The 22,554-nt window shown below is 30.4% G+C and overlaps 2 protein-coding genes across 3 annotated transcripts; both read right to left on the bottom strand.

Moving 5' to 3' along the window:
* Positions 1–1,755: 1,755 nt before the first annotated feature.
* On the bottom strand, positions 1,756–7,770 carry LOC103493022 (probable receptor-like serine/threonine-protein kinase At5g57670). Of its 2 annotated transcripts, none has more exons than XM_008453642.3 (10): positions 7,580–7,770; positions 7,365–7,492; positions 7,156–7,274; positions 6,946–7,073; positions 5,484–5,867; positions 4,503–4,757; positions 4,248–4,405; positions 3,159–3,374; positions 2,895–3,041; positions 1,756–2,041 (listed from the first exon to the last, which is right to left on the bottom strand). In XM_008453642.3, exons 1-10 carry the CDS (start codon positions 7,713–7,715, stop codon positions 1,886–1,888), a joined length of 1,827 nt encoding a protein of 608 aa, XP_008451864.1. In that variant the 5' UTR covers positions 7,716–7,770; the 3' UTR covers positions 1,756–1,885. The 2 variants fall into 2 exon arrangements, with proteins under 2 accessions (XP_008451864.1, XP_016901699.1); XM_017046210.2 differs by having other exon boundaries at positions 6,946–7,064.
* A 12,790-nt stretch (positions 7,771–20,560) lies between these two features.
* Positions 20,561–20,908, bottom strand: LOC103499225 (protein GLUTAMINE DUMPER 1-like). The gene has a single exon (XM_008462178.1). The coding sequence runs from the start codon at positions 20,906–20,908 to the stop codon at positions 20,561–20,563; it is 348 nt and encodes a 115-aa protein (XP_008460400.1).
* Positions 20,909–22,554: the final 1,646 nt, after the last annotated feature.

The raw sequence follows: 22,554 nt of genomic DNA, 5'->3' as shown, positions 1-22,554 counted from the left end.
AGTGAAAATGAAGTTGGCATTCTTTTGCTTTCTGAGGTTGATCATGATTTTCTTTCAATCATCATGGAAGAATCTTCTTATGAGGATCACAGTGTTTTTTCAAAAAATGCACTTTGAAGGACTTGTTGGTAATCTTGTTTCCTTCATTTATGAGTTGCCGCTTGGATAACCTTTTGATACAACTTTTGCATATGTCCTTCTTGAAGACTCTGACTTAGAGGAAGAGTAGTTTGATTTGCTAAACTCTTTTGGATGGATCACAGAAGGGCGTAGCTTTGGTTTTTGCTCAATGTTTGGACTGATCATTGATATGAAGGACACCTAACCACTTTTTTCTGGTCCTTCTAGAACTAATGTGCAGCTCTTACAACCAATGTTGTCCACTCTAAAAGCTTCAGAAGTATAGCCATTTCGATTTCTGGATTTTCTTACCTAAAGGCAGTGGTCTTCATACCGTTTTTCCAAGAAAAAATGGTTCATCTTTTGTGTGGCAATAAGGGTCTTGAAAGTGTTTTTTATCCATTCCAAGAATTCTAAAGTGGTAAGGATAGAAAAAGACTTGTAGGATCCCACTTCAGTGACCTAGAATGTTTGTGGAGTTGTCTACTTTTCAAGGGACAGAACGAAATCTTTTCTCTCTATTTTGCATGAAAGTGGGAGGAGCTTGAAAGTAGCTATCTTTGGATATACCGGATTTGGAAATGCTCGAAGAAGTAGAGTTAGTTGAGAATGTGAGAAAAAGGAAAGAATGTACCTTATTTAATATAATTTGAACTGCTACTTCAGTGAATTCAATGAGATAGCTGAGGAAAGTTAAAACTTGAGTTTATTGCACTGACCACCGTCAAAAACTCCACTGGTAGTTAATCAGGTGTTTTCCGTTGATAGAGATGAAGCACGGTAGAGTCCCCCATTTTCCTACATTCTTCCTCTTTGCTACTTTAACAACAATACACTAAATCTTATCTTTCTACTTAAATTAGAATTTCTAAAAGAAAATAAGATTAGGGTTTACAAAAGATTAGAGCTTGCAATCACATATATGTTGAGTGAATAGTTGTCTTTAAAGCAATAATTTATAATAAGCATGTATCAATGATCTATTGGCTTTTCCAGATGATTTTGAGATTTCATTTATTTAGGGTTTTGGGTTTAGAGTTCGTTATTTCATCCGGTTTACTTATAAGTTTTAAAATTGTTAATGTGTATGCAGTACCTCTACATTACAAGCACACGACGTCATTTAATTCTTTCCTACGTAGTCTTGTTTTAACATTCACATCCATACAAGGAAGATGTAAATTTCTTAGGCAAACTTACAATGACTTCTATTCTCATGTTTAGTGAATTTATTTATGTTTTTCTTAACAAAATATCAATAGTGACACACATGTTGGAGTATAGTCTTTTGTGTCATTGCCATTGCCATTGCCATTGCCATTTGTATCTTTTATGCTATGTGTGACATTAAAGATTTGAGACATCAATTGATTTACTTTAAATTTCAGCATTTGAAATAAAATGAAATTTCAAATCTTTCTTTTTCGTTTGGAATCAAATTAATTTGAAATCAGTTAAAAAGGTAACTTTTAAATACCTTTTAGTGAACTCAAAATTTTAGTCCCATTATACTATTAATTTTATTATGGTACAACAAATATATCAACATAAACCTCACCTATGATTCTACGAACATATGAAAAAATATTAACAAAGTGAATGATATTATTAATAACTTTTAAACAAAAATTAAAGTTCTATAAATAAAGGCTTAATTTGGAGGAATAGAATAAAATAAAATACAATTAGATTCTAGAAAAGGCTAAAATTTTAAGCTCACTTTCAACTAAACAAATATATATGTATATGTAGATTTTAAATAATCTCATAAATACTCCTCAAGAAGAATGTCTATTGGAACTTCATATCCAAATATCATGGAGTAATCATCCAATTCATTGTCATCATTAGAGATCAACGTTGGGGTTCTCAAGCTCTTTGCAATCTCTGAATCATAGCCTTTATTTAGCACATCCAATACCTATAATTTCATTGAATTTAAAAACAAAAAAAATATATTGGGAATTTGTTAATTAATATCTTTCGATATATATCCAAAATAAGGAAAGGTATTGAGATTGCTAATTAATTTAGTAAAATTATGTAAAATAACACATTATGAAATTAAAGTTTATATTATTCTAAATTGATTTTGTTTTATCTTTTATGGTCTTTTCTAAATTATGTTTATTTATAGTGTTGGTACTCATTATGTAACTTACTTTAATTTATTTTATTAGTGTTCTAAAAAAAAATCTAAATTCCAAAAAAAATTAGTTTATTAAATGTTGTTTTTGAAATTTGATTAAGAACATAGGATGTTTTCAAATACAGCAAAATGGACCAAAATATTTATAAAATATAACAAAAGAATTTATCTATCATCTAAGTTTGTATTTGAGTCAATCAGTATTTATCATTATTAGAATTTAAAATTTTATTATACTATATAAATAATTTTTAACAATTCTATTATTTACAATAGATTTATCGTCGTAAGCTCTCTTATCGATAAATTATAATAAATAAAATAAATTATAATAAATTTATTTAGATCAACCCCTTTTAACTCTCCTCCACCTCAAATGTTTTGGGTTGAATATTGAAAAAGAAAAAGAATTTATTACTTATTCAAAACTCAAAGTGGAACTAATGAATCCTTTTACCCACTTAAAAATGATGGCCTTTCTCCCTCTTCCTTTAAAGGCTTAGAAAAGACAAGATGAATAGTGTTTTTTTTTCTTTTTAGTATTACAAATTGGGTCCATTCAAAATCCACACGCACACCATTATATAATGTGATCATATTCATCTATCACATTGTCAAAGCATACCTCGCTCATCGTCGGTCGCTCGACTGAGGACTGTCGAACGCAGCAAGAAGCAGCCAACACAACTCTTTGCAACTCCTTGGCATCATAGCATTTGAGCCTCGGATCAGCTAGTTTCCCAATCTCGCCCGACTCCATAAGAGGCTTTGCCTGTTCAAAAAGATCCTAATTAGACCACTATTTTTTTGGTGTTAAAATGGAGAAAATTAAAGAAGAAGAAAGGAGAGTACATGGATTATTAATTAATCAATTAATTAATAATATTACCCACAAGAGAAGGCTTTGTTTGGATGAATCAACAGGCTTTCTACCAGTGACAATCTCCAAAAGAAGAACTCCAAATGCGAAAACATCAGTTTTTTCATCAACAAAACCATGCATGAAATATTCAGGTGCTAAATATCCAAATGTGCCTTCTATTGGAACTACTGCATGGTGTGTCCATTTGTTTGGAAGCCATTTTGCTAGCCCAAAGTCTGTTATCTATCAAAAATAACACGTGTATATAAGTAGTAAAATCACTGTTTATTTAGTTCTCAGAAGGTAGGTTTACTCAAGAAAAAAAATTCTAAAAGCTAAAATTGTTGAAAAATATATATCACAATATATCAATTATAGATTGAGATAGTCCGATAATAATTTATTGTGATCTATCTATCGCTAATAAAAAGTAAATTTTATACCTATTGTATTTGTAAATAGTTTGGTTTGTTTTTGTTACCGTTAAAAACAAACCTTTATTTAATTAATTAGTGATTTGAAAACATAATACAAGAGGAGAGAATCAATTAAAAATAAAAAAGTTTGTAACTTTCATGATTTCAGATGCGTGGTTGGTAGTAAATTTTGATATTGAATTCTAATTTAAATAATTTGATTTCATTAAACATCAATGCTTTTTACTTTTCATCCATGTAATTGGAACAAAACTTTGTAACATCTTTATGGCAATAAAATTTGTGACAAAGTGGCTACTGTCTAGCTCCCTTCACTAGTATCTTTTCAAAAAAAAAAAAAAAGTTACGTTTTATGTTATATTTCTTATCATGCATTTTAGTATATACAAATTTGTAAAGATGAAAAGAAATATTTGTTGGAATCTTATGTGTTTTCTTTTTTCTTAAATGTAAATTTGTATTTTAAAAATTTTAAACGATATTTAGACTAAACTCTATATGTTAAAAGTATAGGAAAGCCCCACTGTTTCTTTTTATAAGATAGGATTGATGATGATTTAAACAAAAAAAAGTAATAAAGATATATATATATTTAGATTATTTAATTAAAGCAAAAAAATAATAATAATAAATATTAGGATTTATTTAATTATAGAAGATATATTATTTAATATGTTACCTGAGGCTCATAATCAGGGCCAAGAAGAACATTAGAAGCTTTAATGTCTCTGTGGATTATACGATGTTTGCAACATTCATGAAGATAATGCAAACCTTTTGCAATTCCCAAAGCAATCTTGTATCTCACTGACCATTCTAACATTTTGCTTGTTTTTCCTATCAAAATGAATTATTTCAATCACCACTTCAAAATGTTATATAAAATTAAAAAGGTTCTTAAATATAGAAAAAAGCAATTTCTGTAATTAATTACCATGCAATGCAGAAGAAAGGTTTCCATTTTGAGAGAAGTTGAAGATGAGATAAAGGCCATTTTCAATGCAACAACCAAGCAAAGAAGCAGTATTGGGATGAAAGACATGGCCAATAATTCCAAGTTCCATAAGAAATTCTTTCTCTTTGTTACCATCTTTGTTGTCTTTTGTGAGTCTCTTCACAGCAATCATCTTTCCATCACTTAGTTCTCCTTTGTATACTTCTGAATACCCACCTTGCCCTACCATCTTTTCTGATTTTAATCCAAGTAAAAAAAAAACTTCAAATATTAGCACAAATTAAAAATCCCCCTTTATATATATATATATAATTTTATACCTATCAATATCGTGTTTGGGGTGTAAGGTTTTATTCTCATGTTTTGATAAAACTATTTAGATAGTTTTTATTTATAAGGACTATTCAGAAAACTTTATCAAATTATAGGATCTAAGTTCTAACGAACTATAACTATAAAAACTAAATATAAAGTATAAAAAATAAATTGTAACCTTTGAGTGTAGCCTATATATTTGGTTATTTCAAATAATTATACAAATATTTTAAAGTAGGAAAACAAATTTTGAAAAATCATCACTTCTCTGGTATTTTTAAATAATTTATAATTTACAATATCATATATTTATTTTAAGTGATAAAAATTTGCTTCAATCACCTTTTAAACCTACTTTTACAAATTCAAGCATTTTAAAGATATATTTTTAATAAATTTGGTACAAATCAGTACATTCATTCTTAAAAAGTTGTCATTAAAACTAAAAAAAAAAGTAAAGTACATCTTAAAAACTTAAGTACCTTAGCTTCAAAATTGGATGACTAGGAAAAAAGATGACGTTCCAAAGAACATAAATCTAGACAATGATGAATAACCAACTCCAAATAAAACCATATGCTAAAAAAGAAAATTTGAGTGTCAAATTTCATCAAAAGAAAACAGAGAGCTTGTGAAAAAAAAAACCTGGATGAAAATTATTGGTAGCATTCAAAATCTCCTCATAGCTGAAGCATCTCAGCAAAGGTTGATCATACGATTGCTTCTCAGAAAAGCTGCAATTTCTTTTCCGAAAAGGCGACCCAATGAACGACGATATCAATTTACACGGCGACATTCGCTGTCGGTGTCGCTTTGAGTCACAGGATTGAGATTTGAAAGGGGAAACAAGTGGTGGAGGAGAGCCAATGGTACTGCAGTCCCCCGACGTGAAGGAGTCGTCTTCCGTGGTGGTGTTTGAAACTGAGTCGCCGGAGGCTTCGACCTCATCGTCTGCCGCCATGTGTGGCGGAACCCTATTGCTGTCTGGCTTTTGAGCTCTCAAAACCTCTCCCTCGCACTTACCTTCTCCTGCCCATTTGAAAATGTTTGAGACCCTTTGTTATAAAGAAGAAATATCTTGTAATTTACGAAAGACTTAATTATATAATCATTGATTTTAGGCTTTATAGGATATTTTAAATTTTTGAGTTGGAAATATAATCTTTATCATCAATTTTTTCGCAACAATACTCGGATTGTGTCGATTTTGTATTATAAATTTTGTACTTATGATTTCAGCCTATCTATAGTTTTAATAGTTTTTAATTTTATTCCTTAGATTTAGCTAATATTATTTTTATAATTTCAATCAAATTTTTAAAATTTGGTTAAATATTTACAATATTATTTTTTATCATAATTTACGTACAGATAGGTATATCTCTATCTAACTTTAAAAACCATGAGCCAGTCACATGTAAGAAAATAAAAACATAAATAAGTTAGAAGTAAAAAATTGTTCTTAATAGAAAAAATAAATAAAATTGAAACTTCACATGTAACAGAAAAAAACTTAAATAAGTGTGTCTATTTTTTTTTTTTTTTTTTTTTACTATATTTGAAAAATTTTCCAAATTAAATGTTAAATTACTAATTTCAAATATATCAAAAATGAACAAAAATATTAAATATATATATATCACACACTATCCTTGATGAACTACAACAGTTCAAGATAAATTACTAAGTGTGTCTATTTGTATCATGATAGATAAGTTTATCATGGTTTAGCGTGGTCTATCAAAGATAGAACTTGATATTTTCATATATTTTGTAAATATTTTAGTTTATTTTTCTATATTTAAAAATAACTCTTTAACTTAATCAATCGTAGTCTATTACATATAGATTATGATATTTTACTATATTTTTAAGTATTTTTAGAAGTTTTATTACTTAAATTATTTTTTAATGATAAATGGATAAATTAATTTAGCAGTGCAGTAATAACCAAACAACTATATATTTAATTAGTTGAAAATTCAAACAGTTGATAGAGACTTTTTAAAGTATAAAAATGAGATACTTACAGTGATATGAAAATTAAAGTTTCAAAAAATAATGATAATAATAATAGTAAACTTAAAAAAAAAAAAATTCCTTTTACCTTTAGATGGAAGAGAGTCAGAATCGGAGTCCAAATATTGTTTCAATTGTTCTTGCTTTCCCAAGAAGATCAGAGTACATTTCTGAGGAGCATTCTCAAAACAATACCTTCCAATACTACTGGGAGTTCTAATTCAAAATTACAAATAATTTTGTATTATTATTCTAAAACACAACTCAATCTTCTGAGAATTTAACTTCGCTTCTTTACCTGTTTGATTTGTTTCTCGCACCACGAAGAATAAGGAGGTCGGCTGAAATCGACTTTGCTTCTTCAATCAAACCTCTTCCAATGCTCGAGTTAAAACTGACTCTCGCTTCCAAATTTACCTAACATTTTCCGGTAGGCAGAGTTTAAGTCTAAAGTGAATAATGTACAATATCATACAGAGTACCGCATTATTGTTTTCAAGCATATACCTGCTTGGATTGGTTAACGTTGGCGAACTCTCCGAGAATTGATATGACGTAGGCTTTTGCTCGACGAAGCTGTGATTGAATTTTCATTGTCATGGCCGTCGATGCACGCCTCTTTGTATCGTCGCTGACTGTTATACATATCCAAATTTTTAGAGGCAAAAGAGAATAAAAACAAATTGTTTGAATTGAAGAAAGTTCGGTGAAGTTAATCTAACCAAGAACATGAGTAGCAACAATGCAGTCATGTTGATGAGCTAGAACATTGATTGTCCATGAAAGAAGCATCTTGCTCTCGTCAATGTCATCGGAAGGAATCCCGACAAGTATCTTGACGGGAGACGATAACCCCATCTCTTATCCACCAAGAAAATGGCTTTGGAAGATTGAAAAATATTGAAATATTGTGAGTATAAGTGTAAAGAGAAGTTCTTGTTATGTTTTTATTTGTATATGTGAAGCTAAGGACCAATGTGGAAAAGATAGGGTTTACAAAATAATGCAACAAAATGATTAAGTTTCAGTTGAAATGTGAGGCCACATCTTAGCCTAGCTTTCATTCCAATATTCTTGTTTAAGAAGCATAAAAATACTTTTCAAGTTATTCTTGTTGAAGAACTTTCCCAAAGTATATAGAAATACTTTTCAAAGAAAAAAGAAAAATATTCTCTCTTCTCTCTCATATTTTCCTTTTTAGTCTCATAAGGGCATTTAAGTGTTGTGGTTGGGTGCTTTGAGGAATAAGCAAAGGAGGGGGGGAATAATAATTATGCAATATATGATTTTGTCTTGCCATGAAAGCCAAATAATTTTTTGAGAAGTATAAATAGATTATAAGATTGATTTGTGGGATTTGGTAGGAAAAGTTATTAGGCCATTTAGGAAAGAGTTCTTTTTTCACTTTATTACAAACACAAGGCTTGGGGATGCATCTTTCTTCACTTTTTAATTATTGCTCCCCTTGTTTCATTTTGATATATTTTTTCAACAAGCTAGCCATGGTGTTTGAATATATATTATATTCAGGGTGTTGGTGAAAGCAATGATAGAATTAATGATATTCATACAACTGTGGAAACTAATTGATGTGTGTAAAGTGATCCAAGAAAAACGGGTTAACATTTTTTAATTAAAATTACCGATGGTTGTTTAGTCTTTAAATTTTAGTATATGTTTTATTAATATAATATTTGGTCTCCATAACTTGAATTTTGAAATGCATTAATCATTGAACTTTGTTATGTTACAAATTAAACATGTATCAATTTTTACCTTAAAATTATAAATTTCATTGTTTAAATCCTCAAATATGGCATAGTGTATCAATTTCAGTCGTAAATTTAGATTTTAGAAATTTAAATCTCAAACTTTTGTGACAATTTACATTATTAGTTAGATCCAACTAGAAACATGTCATATACGTCGGTCTATTATATGCACTTATTTAATTAATATCGGTGGCACTAAAAATGTGTTATTTAGCTCCACTTAATTAATTCAAGATTATTCCTATATTTTATATGTTTATTTGATTATTTTATAGGTATCAAGGACTAAAAAGAAAATGGAGTTAAACGGGCTAACTCAAAGCTCTAATGAAGCAAATTAGGAAAATTTTGACAGCGTTGAGTGCTGTCCATACATACTGTTATAATTAAAATGATAATTTTAACGTTTTTAGGTCGTATCTTTGATATGGGTGGCTACTTTGAGCAAATGACCAGACGTTTTCTTTGTTCTTCCGTCGTCCTCTATCCATCTATCATATTAGTTTTTAGATTTATTTCATCTTTATTTATCTATATTGATCAAACAAAAATTAAAAGATGTGCGTCTATATCTTTTCCACCATTATGGGGGAAGGTAAGAGCTTTTTTGTTCTTTTTAGTTTTGAGAATTTTGGTTGAACCCATTATATGTTTGGGTGTATTATGATAGTATGCGTGAAATTTTTTGTCTATGGGTTCTACTCTTGATTTATTGATTATTATGAAATACATTTTCTTGTTATTGATTGACAAATGCTTGATTGTGTAATTTGATGCTTTAGATTAACATATAATTGTATATTAATTATCTCCAAGAAGCAATAGGTTTGTGACTTGCGGTCGACAACAAAGATGATTGTCCTATTGACTTAGGGAAAACCGTAATAAATTTGTAATTAGGTCTTTCCTATTAGAAATTTATCCTAGCGTAGTACCCTAAAACGTAATGCGGTTAGTTAACTTGATCATTAGGATGCTTCTCATCTAATTACATTGCCTAATTTGATATTTAGGATCATTCCTTAGCTTTTCTAATCTATTGGGCTAGGCATAGGTAAGGAGCTAGCTAAAAATCGTACCATGATAATTCAATGATCAAAATTATATTGAGTAATTGCATTCCTCTAAGCTGGAACATTTTGTTTAATTTCATTTCTATCTTTATTTTTCTCGCACTTTATTGACTTGAATAATCTCAAAATCACACCAAACCCCCCCTCCCCCACGTTTATCAAACTAAATATATAATTAACTTTCAGAAACTAATTTCCGTGTTTTTCTATGGATCAACCTAATCTTGCCACTTGTACTACAAGGTAGTATAAGTAAAGTATTGTTCGGTATAATATAAATTTTCGTTTGATTGACCATTTATAGGCGATAGTAAAAGACTAATCTCTCGAATTCTAACTATTATAGATAATTTGTACTTTAATCCTTTGGTCTACCCAAAATCTAGGATATTTCTAGATTTTTTTTTTTAAGATATTTATTTACATAATTCAACAAGAATTTTAGAAAAAAAAATCTAATTTATATATTTATATAATATTATAGGTATTTAAATAAGCTCGGATGCTTAATAACTTTCTAGAATAGTTAGTAGTATTTTCTACTTGAATGAGAAAGGATAACCGGTAGCATTAAATAGCTAATTCTTAAAGGACACCATACTTGATTGTATAAATTTGTTTGAATTATATTTAACTTGGCTCTACAACTTCCGTGTGTCACTTAGCTATGCCAACATTAGTTTCCAAAACATGAAAATAAGGCTAAATATATAAAAACATGAAAGTAAAAAAAGTGTAGGTAGAAGTATGTCAGTACAGCTCCTATCGACACTAAATTTAAAAACAATGGGTAGAAATACGTTGGTAGAGGAGGCTAGTTGCCCATGCATGCAACAGCCTTCTTACGTGGACAAAGATGCAATTTTTTAATTTTTGTTTATGTATTTATAACTTTTAATTCTTAGTTTTGTTTTCATTTAAAAAAAAAGAGATGTTTGGTAACGTTTCTTGTTTCTCGTTCTAAAAAAGAAATAGAAATATTTCTCATTTTATAAAAATTTATTGGAAACAAAAAAAATAGTTTCCTTCATTTCGTTTCTCACTAAACTTTTTCTCAATTTATTTCTATTTGTTTTTTTTTTCTTTTTTCTCAATTACTTTTATTAGTTTCCTTTTCATTTTTCTCAATTATTTTTATTGATTTTCTTTTCATTTTTCTCAATTATTTTTATTGGTTTCCTTTTCATTTTTCTGGATTGTTTTTATTTGTTTTCTTTTCCTTTTTCTCAGTTATTTTTATTTGTTTTCTTTCCTTCTTCTCAATTATTTTTATTGGTTCATTTTCCTATTTCTCAATCATTTTTATTGGTTTCCTTTTTTTTTTCTCAATTATTTTTATTGGTTCCTTTTTCTTTTTTTCAATTATTTTTATTGGTTTCCTTTTCATTTTTCTTAATTATTAATATTTGTTTCCTTTTTCTTTTTCTTAATTATTTTTATTGGTTTTCTTTTCCTCTCATCTCCATCATCTTCATCAAATAATCATCCTCTTCCTCTTTTCCTATACAACCCAGACTCTTCCTTTTCGTTGGATTGTTCCTCTTCGTCAGATCCATAGTTTTTGCCTGATTATTCCTCTTCGTTGGATCCATAGTTTTCGTTTGACTCTTCCTCTTCGCAGCATCCATAGTTTTCGTCTTTCTCTTTGCGCAGATCTAGGTTTTCGTTGTGGATTTTTCTCTAAAGCATCATATGTAGTAGAGTTAAAGGTTAAATTTTGTTTTGTTTCTTTCAATTCTAAATATTGAAGACATAATAACCTACTTTAAAATTAATATTACATTCTAGATGTCACAAAATATCGATGAGGTTGTTGAAATTGAGGGATTAAGAAGTGAATCGACGTCATCTAAGAGAAATTGTCCGAGTGAGAGATGATATTGCCTATCAAATTTGGCAACATTTGAATGATAGATACAATTTTATGTTTATGTTATTATTTTTATTCGTGCATTGGTACTTCTTCGTATTAAATGAATAAAGTTTTGATAATTTTATTTTTTATGTTTGATGGATGACCAATATTATTGTTTAATGTTTAATTGAAGTAGATATGAAAAATAAAAAATAAATCTAGAAGAAAATCAGGACACGAGAAACGATTGTCAAACACATTTTTTGTTTCTGTTTCTTTTTTTCAAGAAACAAAAAACAGAAACAGTTATCAAACACATTCCTATTTCTTGTTCGAAAAAAGAAGAAATAGGGATCAAGGAACAAGAAAGAAGAAACAAATAATAGAAACGTTACCAAACGGACCCTAAACTTTCAATAAATCTTCTATTTATATATATTAAAAATTTTGAAACAATAAATTTAATAAAAATATAATCGTGTATATTTTATATATTAAAAAATTCTACTACAATTCAAACCAGGGCTCAAAATATGTATTGATAATAGATTTTTAAACCATAAAACTAGTTAGTCTACAAGGTTGAATATAAAACTATATATCATTGATTTATTTATTTATGAATATATATATATATTACAATTTTTTAATAATTATTAATTTATAATAATCTATATTACATTATATAATACACATATTTCAACAAAATACGAAATATAGATTATATAGTATGATACGAAATATTATATAATTTTGGTCGATTTTATCTTTTAAAATATATTTCAACATTTTAAAATTTAAATTCAAAATTTTGATTTTCTAAAAACATAACAAAAGTTGTTTAAAAAATTTGAACATTTTTAATCACAAAATTCATAAACCATTTTTTAAAAATAGGTTTCAAATAGCTAATTAGTGACATATTATTAAATTTATCTTCAACCACCCGAAGTTTTTGAGTAAATTGGTGGTTTAATATATAGTCAAGGAGCTCAGAGCCTTGTATAAGATAAAACAACAAGCTAAAAGGACGGAAAAGCTCTCTTTCCTCTCTCCCTTCCTTCTCAAAAACCCAACCACCGTAACTGTGCCTATCATTGCCGGAAGTTGCTGAGTTTCTTACTTCAGTGGGTTAAAATGACGGCTACCCTCATTAACTCACTTCCACCTGAGATCAACCACTGCATTTATGCCAAAACTATCCACACTATTGCTTTTAAAAGGTACTCTTATGCAGTCGTTTTTACTACATTAATCCCTCCTCCCCTATCATTTTCAATATTGTCCAACCTTCCAAAAATGGCCTACTTCAAGTCCATCCCTAGATCTTGCAAGATTGAAAGAAAATAATTTGTCCTTCACCTAGACAAATATTCAAGAACCACCCATTATTGACTAACTGAAACAAGGTCCCATAAGGCCTTCTCCATTGAAGTTTCACCAAATGCACTAGATTGGATCAGAAGCACATTCAAATCATTTTAGCAACTCCAAGCTCTAACCGATTCTTCTTAGAAACCAGAAACTCAGAACATTGCATTTGGATCAGGATGACCAGAAATGGAAAAGGCTGGACTGCTGAAATCTTCAAAGTTGATCATAAAAATCAAAAATCATGCATTCTTGTCCCGGAAGGCCCTGAAAAAAGCGGCTAGGTCTCTTTCTTATCAATGATAACACCGAAAGTGGAAGTGGAAGCAAAAACTAGACCAACCTTTTTGCCAAACAGCAACTCGGAATATCGCATCTCTCCTCCTATCGACTATCACAAGCGACCATATGGAAAAGCAATCTCTAAGGGAAGTTCAAGTGACTCAAGCTACTCCTCAGATACAAGCTCCCCTGTTTCATTAGAAAATGTTGTGGTTATAGTGAGAAGATTTTTTCATGATGACTGGCAAAAAATAATGCATAATCTGAAGAAGCAAACTGAGGAAGATTTCACTTACACAGCATTTCATGCTGAGAATGCCTTAGTAAACTTCAAATCTCTTGTTCCCGCCAACTTACTTTATCAAAATAGAGGTTGGTCCATTGTCGGTAAGTACTTTGTTAGATTTGAAAAATGGTCCTATGACACTCATGCCACTCCTAAACTTATTCCAAGCTACGAAGGTGGGACCACCTTTAGAGGAATTCCTTTGCACATATGGAACATGCAGACATTTCAACAAATAGGTAAAGCCTGTGGGGGACTGATCAAAGTGGCTGAGGAGGCCAAAGCAAGTAAAAATCTGATTGAAGTAAAATTAAAGATCAGATACAACTATTCAGGATTCCTTCCAACAAATATCAAAATCTTCGATGAAAAAGGGAACAGATTCAACATTCAAACAGTTTCACATTCAGAAGGTAAATGGCTCATCGAAAGAAATGTTCAACTTCATGGTACCTTCAAGAGACAAGCAACAACGATCTTTGATGAATACAACCCTGATTCTGAGCAATTCTTCTTCGATGGAGCAGACGCCATCTCGCTGGACAATCTATCTTCCAATTTCAACAGTCGCAAAAGCATTACACCGGAGAAGACATCTGCATTAAAATCGGTTATTACCAGAATTGACAGAAATGCCACGTCCGCAACAGCAATTAATGAAGCAGCTTATAATGATAACAAATTGCATGTAGTGGACAATAAATCAAGGCAAGGGATTTCTTCAAGGATCTCAAATGATGGCTTATTAGATAAAGGAAAGAAGAAAGTTGACATTATACTGAATTTATTAAGGAGAAGGCCAAAATGAAGGTATCATTTAATTCTCCAAGCAACAAAACAAACTTCTTCGATTTGAAAACTGCTCCAACCAATTATTCTCCATCATCGAACTCACCTGAGAAAAAACAAAAAGTCAGCAGAGAGAGAAGTATCAAAAAGAAATTCTCATCATTGCAGTACAAGATCAAAGTCAATCAAAACAAAGAAGATTTGAAAGTTCAACCAATACAAATAGTGGCACATAAGCTGGATGCAGTTAAAAAAGGTCTTACCCTCACGATTGATCTTGGAGAACTGCCCATCCTATATCCTAACAAATCCACTGAAGATCACCACAGCTCAGACAATGCAGAAGTAATAGACATTACCAATACAGAAGTTGTTCCTGAAACTCTAGAAATGAAGATGTCATCAACAGAAAAAATAAACTCCTCTTTTGAAGGTGAATCAAGGAAAATAAAGCACACCTATAGAAGACACAACTACAGAAAGAAGGATGAAAAGAAAAAGGAAACTGACTCTGAAGCTTTCAAACTCCAACTAGTGTCCTGGCTAAAGGAGAGTGGCCTGAAGCTCTCTGCAGTCAACGAAATTCATTATTCTACAACTTCAACAAATGTATTACTGAATCAAATGGGAATTGGGTTGAGATCAGAGGGGGAAGGGGCCCCGGGACATCCATTGTAAAATGAAATTCCTTACTTGGAACACCAGAGGTTTAGGCTCCCCTTCTAAAAGAGCCATTATAAAAAGTACAATAATTTCCTATTACCCTGATTTTGTAATTCTTACTGAAACTAAGCTTAAACATACTAACAAGAGAATCATAAAATCCCTATGGCCTTCTAATAGCATCAATTGGGTAGCTAAACATGCAGTAGGAAACTCTGGTGGTATTTTAATTTCGTGGGATAACCAGATTCATAAATTATTAAGCTAGGCGGAAGGAGCTTTCAATATCTCAGCCAATTTTCTGCACAACAACAATACTTCCTAGTGGCTAACTGCTCTGTATGGTCCAGTAAAAAGAAGAGAGAATTGATTTCTAGATGAATCTCCAAAATTTATAACACCTTAATTCCTTTCCATGGATTATTGGAGGAGATTTAAATGTGATTAGAAACAGAGAAAATAACCGCCTCCTCATCTTCTTCCCACAGCATTAAGATGTTGAACAATTTTATCTCTAACAATCTCCTGATATATCCCCCTCTCACAAACAATAAATACACCTGGTCCAATCTCAGAATTCCTCCTATGTTCTCCCGCATTGATAGATTTCTTTACAATCCAAGCTGGGATGTTACTTTCAATCCCCACACCACAGAACTCTTCCTAGAACTACCTCGGATCACTTCTCTTTTATCTGCAAAGATACTATCCTTAGTTGGGGTCCTTCGTCATTTAGGCTAAATACAATTGTTTTAAATGATCCAGACTTCAGAAGAAATATGGAAATATGGTGGATAGACTCAAAACAAAATGGGCACCCTGGGTATTCCTTCATTCAAAGGCTGAAGTCTCTTGCAAAATTCATTAAGCCCTGGCAAAATGAAAAGTTAAATTTATTCAAAACAGCTAAAGAAGCCTTAATCCAAGAAGTGAATCACATTGACAAGAAGGAAAGAGATTTTTTCTTAACCCAGAATGAAAGCCACCGCAGACTTTCTTTGAAAAACGACCTCAGCCAATTATCTCTCAAAGAATCTCAATTCTGGTATCAAAGAGCAAAAAAGCTTTGGCTCAAGGAGGGAGATGAAAACTCCTCCTTCTTTCATAGAGTTCACTCGACTAGATAGAAAAGAAATTTCATCCATGAAATAATTGATGAAGATGACTCGGTTCAAACCACAAATAGCACTATCTCGAACACCTTCATCAATTACTTTTTCTTCATCTACAAAGGAAGAAAAAAAGAGAGAAATTCATCATAGACAACCTTGAATGACAACCCATAGCTACTACAGATTGGCCTCATCTTTGTGCCTCCTTTGAAGAAGCAGAAATCAAATATGTGGTCAGCTCCTTCGAAGGTAAGAAAGCCCCCGATCCTGACGGTTTTCCTCTGATTTTCTTCAAAACCTATTGGCCCTTGCTTAAAGGGGACATTATGAAAATATTTAAAGACTCCTTTGAGAAAGGCGTTATTAACAAGAATATGAACAACACCTACATTGCTTTGATTGCCAAAAGGAAGGACTACTCTGTGCCTAAAGATTTCAGACCAATCAGCCTCACCACTTCCATTTACAAGATTATTGCCAAAACATTAGCAAACAGGTTAAAGCTCTCTCTTCTTAATACTATTTCTGGCAACCAACTAGCCTTCGTTAAAAACCATCAAATGACAGATACAATTCTAATGGCAAATGAGGTCATTAACTATTGGAAAGTAAAGAAGACCAAGGGTATATTCTGAAGCTAGACATTGAAAAGGCTTTCAACAAGCTGAATTGGGATTTTATTGATTTCATGCTAGAAAAAAAGAACTACCTGAGTTCTTGGAGAAATTGGATAAGAGGTTGTATAGGCAATGTCAATTACTCAATTATCATTAATGGCAGATCTTAAGGAAGAATCAACGCCAATAGGGGCCTTAGACAAGGTGACCCTCAGTCCCCATTTTCTATTCGTTATTGCTATAGATTATCTGAGTAGACTCCTAAATCACTTAGAGGTGTATGGCTCCATCAAAGGCGTCTCCTTCAACAATGATTGCAGTCTATCTCACATCTTATTTGCAGACGACATTCAACAAAGACTACTATATCAAAAACCTTCAAATGGCCTTATCCCTCTTTGAAAAAGTTTCAAGGCTAAAGATCAATATGGCTAAATCAATCCTTTGTCTCGTAAATGTCCCCCTGAATAAAGCTAAAGAAATTGCTATAGACTAGGGCATTTCTTGTCAAATTATTCCTCTCTCCTATCTTGGATTGTCCCTTGGTGGCAATCCTAACTCTAAGCCTTTTTGGAGAAATATTGAAGACAAGATTCAAAAGAAACTCAATAATTAGAAATATGCACACATTCAAAAGGAGGCAAACCCACCCTTATCAAATCAACCCTCAGTAGCTTGTCCATTTATCAGCTCTCTATCTTTCAAGCCCCCTCAACAACTATAGCCTTAAATCTTAACGCTAATTGTAATTAGCTTTTCTGGCTTCTCTCTAGCCCCTGCTATCAATGATATTTTAGCGCTTTGTTCGATCTTAGGCTTCTATTGGAAGTCCTAAGTCTCCAACTTACGCCGTTTCTCTTAAAAAAAAATATAGTCAAAAACATATTTACTGAAATCTAAAATAATTTAAAACAAAATACAATTTGTCCACACCAAACAAGTAAATACGAAAATTTGAAATTTGAAAGAATAAAAACAAAAGGCAGAATTAGTATTTTAATTAACAACAAAAAATGATCTTAATGATATTTACAATAATGATTCTTTTTTTCTTTTTTCTTTTGGAAAAAATTTAAAGAATGAACCTAACACATATACATAAATGCAAGCACAATGTTAAAATTTATAACACAATAACTGATAAACAAACTAATTTAATATCAAATAATGAGAGCCAAGATAGAAACACCAAGGTCGTTAGTCTCTCAGTTTTGTTCAAGGTCCACCTACTTCACGGAGTTGTATGTCTAATGGAAAAAAAAAAATCACTACATAAAGGGTAAGTGATTACATTGAAGAACTTAACTTGTAGACTTCTTCTTCACTACCTCACCACTCAAATCCTCCTTTTCAATTTCAACTTGTAGGTTGGCTCTCCTAGGTTGGAGCTCCCCTCCTACAAAATGTACGATTTTTCTAAGCTTTGAATGAATCCCTTCAATACAACACCAACTAGTCGTCTCCCAAATTCTCATTTACTACACAAGTGATTTACTAGGCCTACTCAACAAATGCATGGTAATCCATAAACAACCAACCAATATGGTAACTCCCTCAAAATGCAATGTACACCAAGTTGAGGTTTAGACAATCTCAACAACCCATAAATCCTTACTCTATTCTTTCAAATGGGCTAACCCTTACCCAATCCACAATATATATATTGGCTAAGCTTTGAGAAGATTCTCAAGGAAAAAGAATATCATCTACGAATAAGAAAGTTAGTTAACAAATCTGTGCTACACACCAACTAATAATAATAATAATTAAAAAAATATCTTCAAGCACAATCTTCAAGATACTTAACATGTTGCTTAACATAGTAAAAGACTCATGTTGTATATAAAATATGGTTCTAGAGCTTTGCATGTAACAAAATTAGCATACAAAATTAGAAATGTGTGATATCCAATTCTATGATCTTTTGTCTCCTTTCCATCTTTCATAAAATGGGAAACTTTGCTTTTCTATGTAGAATAATACTTCCAAAGACACATTATGATATAGGCTATACCTTCAATTTCTTCCTAGATAAGCTAATTTAACTTTAAACACTTTCTTCTTCTCTTTCATTCTCTCTTTTCTTCAATTTTCATGCTTCTTCTCTTTATATGGAATAATAGTATACTCTCTCTCACACATTATTTGATTTAAGCCTTTTTCCTTCTCCTTTTAACACATTTTATGCGTCGGTCTTAAATTCTTTGTAATAATAACATCCCTTCCTTTTAATAGCTACGTCGGTTTGATAACTATTTTGTTTTTATTTTTATTTAATTCAAAAACTATATTTTTATTATTCACAATTTTTTTAACCTTTTAACCTTGTTTGAAAACATTCATTTGAATTATTGGACAAATTTAAAACTAGAAAAAAAATAAAAAAGTAAATAACAATTTATATCCCTAAACTTTGAGGTTCTATTCGTCTAAATCCTAAATTAATAATTTAATAATTGCATCAATTTTAACTCTAAATTTTCTTAAGTATATCAATTTAAAGCCTTTCAATTATTTTTATTTTAATATCAATAAACATCATCACCTGAGACATATAATTTTATTGATTGAACCTCGAAATGTATGTAAGTGAATCAATTCATATTCTCGACTAAGATTTTTTAAAATACTGTCCATTCATTGTAATCATCCATCATATATTTGAAGAAGAAACGTGTAAGAATGGTTGCACGGACGAATTTCAAATATAATCTCAATAAATTTTTATAATTGATTCATTCATAACTATTTAGAAATTTAATTAAAAAAATTAATTAAATATCTCACGCAATATTTTTCATACTAAATTTATATAAGAGTGTAAATTTATATACTTATAAAAGCTCAATGTTTAAATTAATATAATTATTAATTTATAGTTTAAATTGATAGAACTCCTTAAATTGAAATTTTTCAAATTAAAGGTCAAATTTAAAGAAAAAAATACTATTTCATTCTTTTCAAAATTTACTTTATGTTTCTGAAAACATTTTAAAGAAAAACAGTTAAGCAACACAAATAGTCTTATAAATGTCTACCTTACCATATTTAATATTTTTTTTGTATTAGGCTCTCTCTTTCTAGAAAGATATTATGAGAGGGAGAGATAGAGACAAAGGATCACATTATTCTTTATTGTTAAAGCCTAGAGGGACCCTTTTTCTTTCTTTTTATGTTCAATGTAAGAAAGGTATAGATACTTTACCTCTCTAAAAACTATATCCTATTTTTGGTGTTAAATTTTAAATATTATGTTTTAAATTTATCTATGGCACTAAAAAATGCTAATTAGTACTAAATTTTTAGATTTATTTTTTGTTTATCTTTTAACAATTTTGATTTTATCTTTCATATATTGAATCTTTATTAGCACAAAATGTTCAAGTTTAATTGAGAGGAACTAAAACACCCTATCAAAGATATTCAATGTTTCAATTTGATCAAATAGACATATCACCCAACTATAAAATAAATTATTTACTACATCCATATGGCTTAGTATTAAATGAAAAAAAAAAAAAAAAAAAAAAACCTCCAATCTCAAATTTGAAAATAGTTGTATTCGTCAATTATCGCTACATTATATTCCCTTTGATAAGAAAAAATTGTTAATTGTTACAGAGTTGATACATTATTGAAATAAAATAATGTTGGTATTGTAACAACCATCAACTTCATAATACTATAGGTTTTTATATAAATACTTTAACATATAATTATTGATTGTAAGGACTAAATGGAAAAGAAAAATTCACACCCAAAAACAATGACATTTAGATATTAAGAAGATCAATGATCAAATTACAAGAAGGAAATTAACCAAAAAAGACAAAGAACGATCACTCGTCACCATGCTCCGCCACCGTCATTGCCACCGCCTTGTTCAGGACAACCCGTCATGTCCCTTTTCACGACAACCCGTCGACATGGGAGTAGCTATAAAACTTGGGTTAACTTCTCCAGCCATTATAACCAAGACCTTGTCGTTAAACACGGCGCATGGTAGCGGATTCGGATCATCATCGCCTTTGCCTCGACCAGACTCCATGTCAGCATCTCGAGCAGCATCGTGGTTGCCGTTCAGTATAGAAACAGAAATCTTCCGGCAATAGGAACAACCAAGGATCAACAGAGAAAAAGAGATAAGAATACAAACGGCAGCAAGGGCACCGAATAAGTAGGGTAAGGGAGAATGCCATGGTGTGACGGGGGCGGTTGCCTGTGCCTCCATGTGGTGATAAGAGATTCTCTCTGGTGGTTGCAGCAATGGGTATCTATTATCAATTCTATGGTATGTGAGTTTTTTGTTGTTTGTTTTAAAGAGCTTTTTGAAAGAAGATGGGAACGAAAATGAAATGCATGAAAAGGTGTATGTCTATATATATTTATATTTTTTTTATTTTTTTAAATTACAAATTTACCCTCATCTCTCTTGATTTTGTGTCTTATATATGTTGGTTTTGTGTGTGTGTGTGTGTATAATTCATATTAGAGGAATTAGGAAGAATCTAACATAGTCTTAAAATAAAAAATGTTTCAAACATAATCAAAATTTCAATTTTATATTCAGTAAGTTCCTGCATATTTAAAACTTTTAAATAAGTTAAAATTGAAATTTTTTAAATGTTTAAAATATTAATGACATTTTAGATATAAATTAAAGTTGGAAATTTTAAGACTTATCAAATGATTTTTAAAATCTAAGTCACATGTATTAGTTGTAAAATTGAAAACTTTTTACAAGTCTAAGCACATTTTTTAGTTCAACAGTTAGAATAAAGGAAAATTAGACTCTAAAATATTTGAGATATACTAAATTATAATTTAACTATTGCATGTTTACGTTTGTATATATATTTTATCGAAAAGTTGACAAATAAAGACGAAACAGAAAAGAATAGAGAATCAATGCATAAATTTATGTGCATGGTTCACTAATAGGATATGTTAACTATATTTACGAGCAAAGAGAGAGCAATTATTTAGTTTATTATTGGAGATAATAATAATACATTACAGATGAGATGTTCCTCACTTGAATTAGAAAGATTTACCTAGTACATTTTTTTAATCTTAAAAGTTTGAACTATACACAATGTAAATATGACGAAATGTCAAATTCAACTTAAGTTGTACTTCATCGTTGAAGCGCTATATAACAAATTCAAGATACTTTAATACATACACACACGTATTTATAGGTATCATACTTGTAACCTTCTTAATTGACAATAAACAATTCATGAACATGTATAGGTATCCTACTTGTAACCTTCTTAATCGACAATAAACAATTCATGAACATTAAGCTATGTTTAAGTTGGCAACTCTTTGACTCAAGAAATGTGTACTGTTTAGATGAGAATAGAAATCTGATGGGAAGTTTGGGGTCTAATTGTGGCTGCATGTGATTCATTAAGCCATGGGTCAGCTAACAAAGATGGGATATATATGTGTCAGCTAACAAACAAATGAATAAAGGGAAGGAAATGAGTACAGCAAGTTAGCAAACTATCTAACTTGGGGAGCATTATTTAATTCAAGGGAAGTTATATATGATTTTGGATCTTTCCAAATGAGTGTTTCTTGTAACCATACTATTAGAAAGATATATTGACAACAAATATAACTTGTTTCGGAATGTTAAAAGACAATTTTAAGTGGAAAAATTAAGGGACATTGCATTTCTTAAAGAAATTATACATTTCTTACTTTCAATAATTGATTTTGAAATGAAATCTCACAGTATCTAATATGGTATTAGAATCCATAATACGTAAATCGAACTGAAACTGCAAACCAAACTAAAACCGAATACATGTGGTTTGGTTTGGTTGTGTTTAAATTGAAACTACTTCTTATGTAATTTGGTTCAGC

This window comes from Cucumis melo, chromosome 5 (genome assembly GCF_025177605.1).
Source record: "Cucumis melo cultivar AY chromosome 5, USDA_Cmelo_AY_1.0, whole genome shotgun sequence".
Lineage (NCBI taxonomy): Eukaryota > Viridiplantae > Streptophyta > Magnoliopsida > Cucurbitales > Cucurbitaceae > Cucumis > Cucumis melo.
The sequence above is the reverse complement of the archived record's forward strand: the minus strand, read 5'-3'. Positions and strand labels throughout refer to the sequence as shown.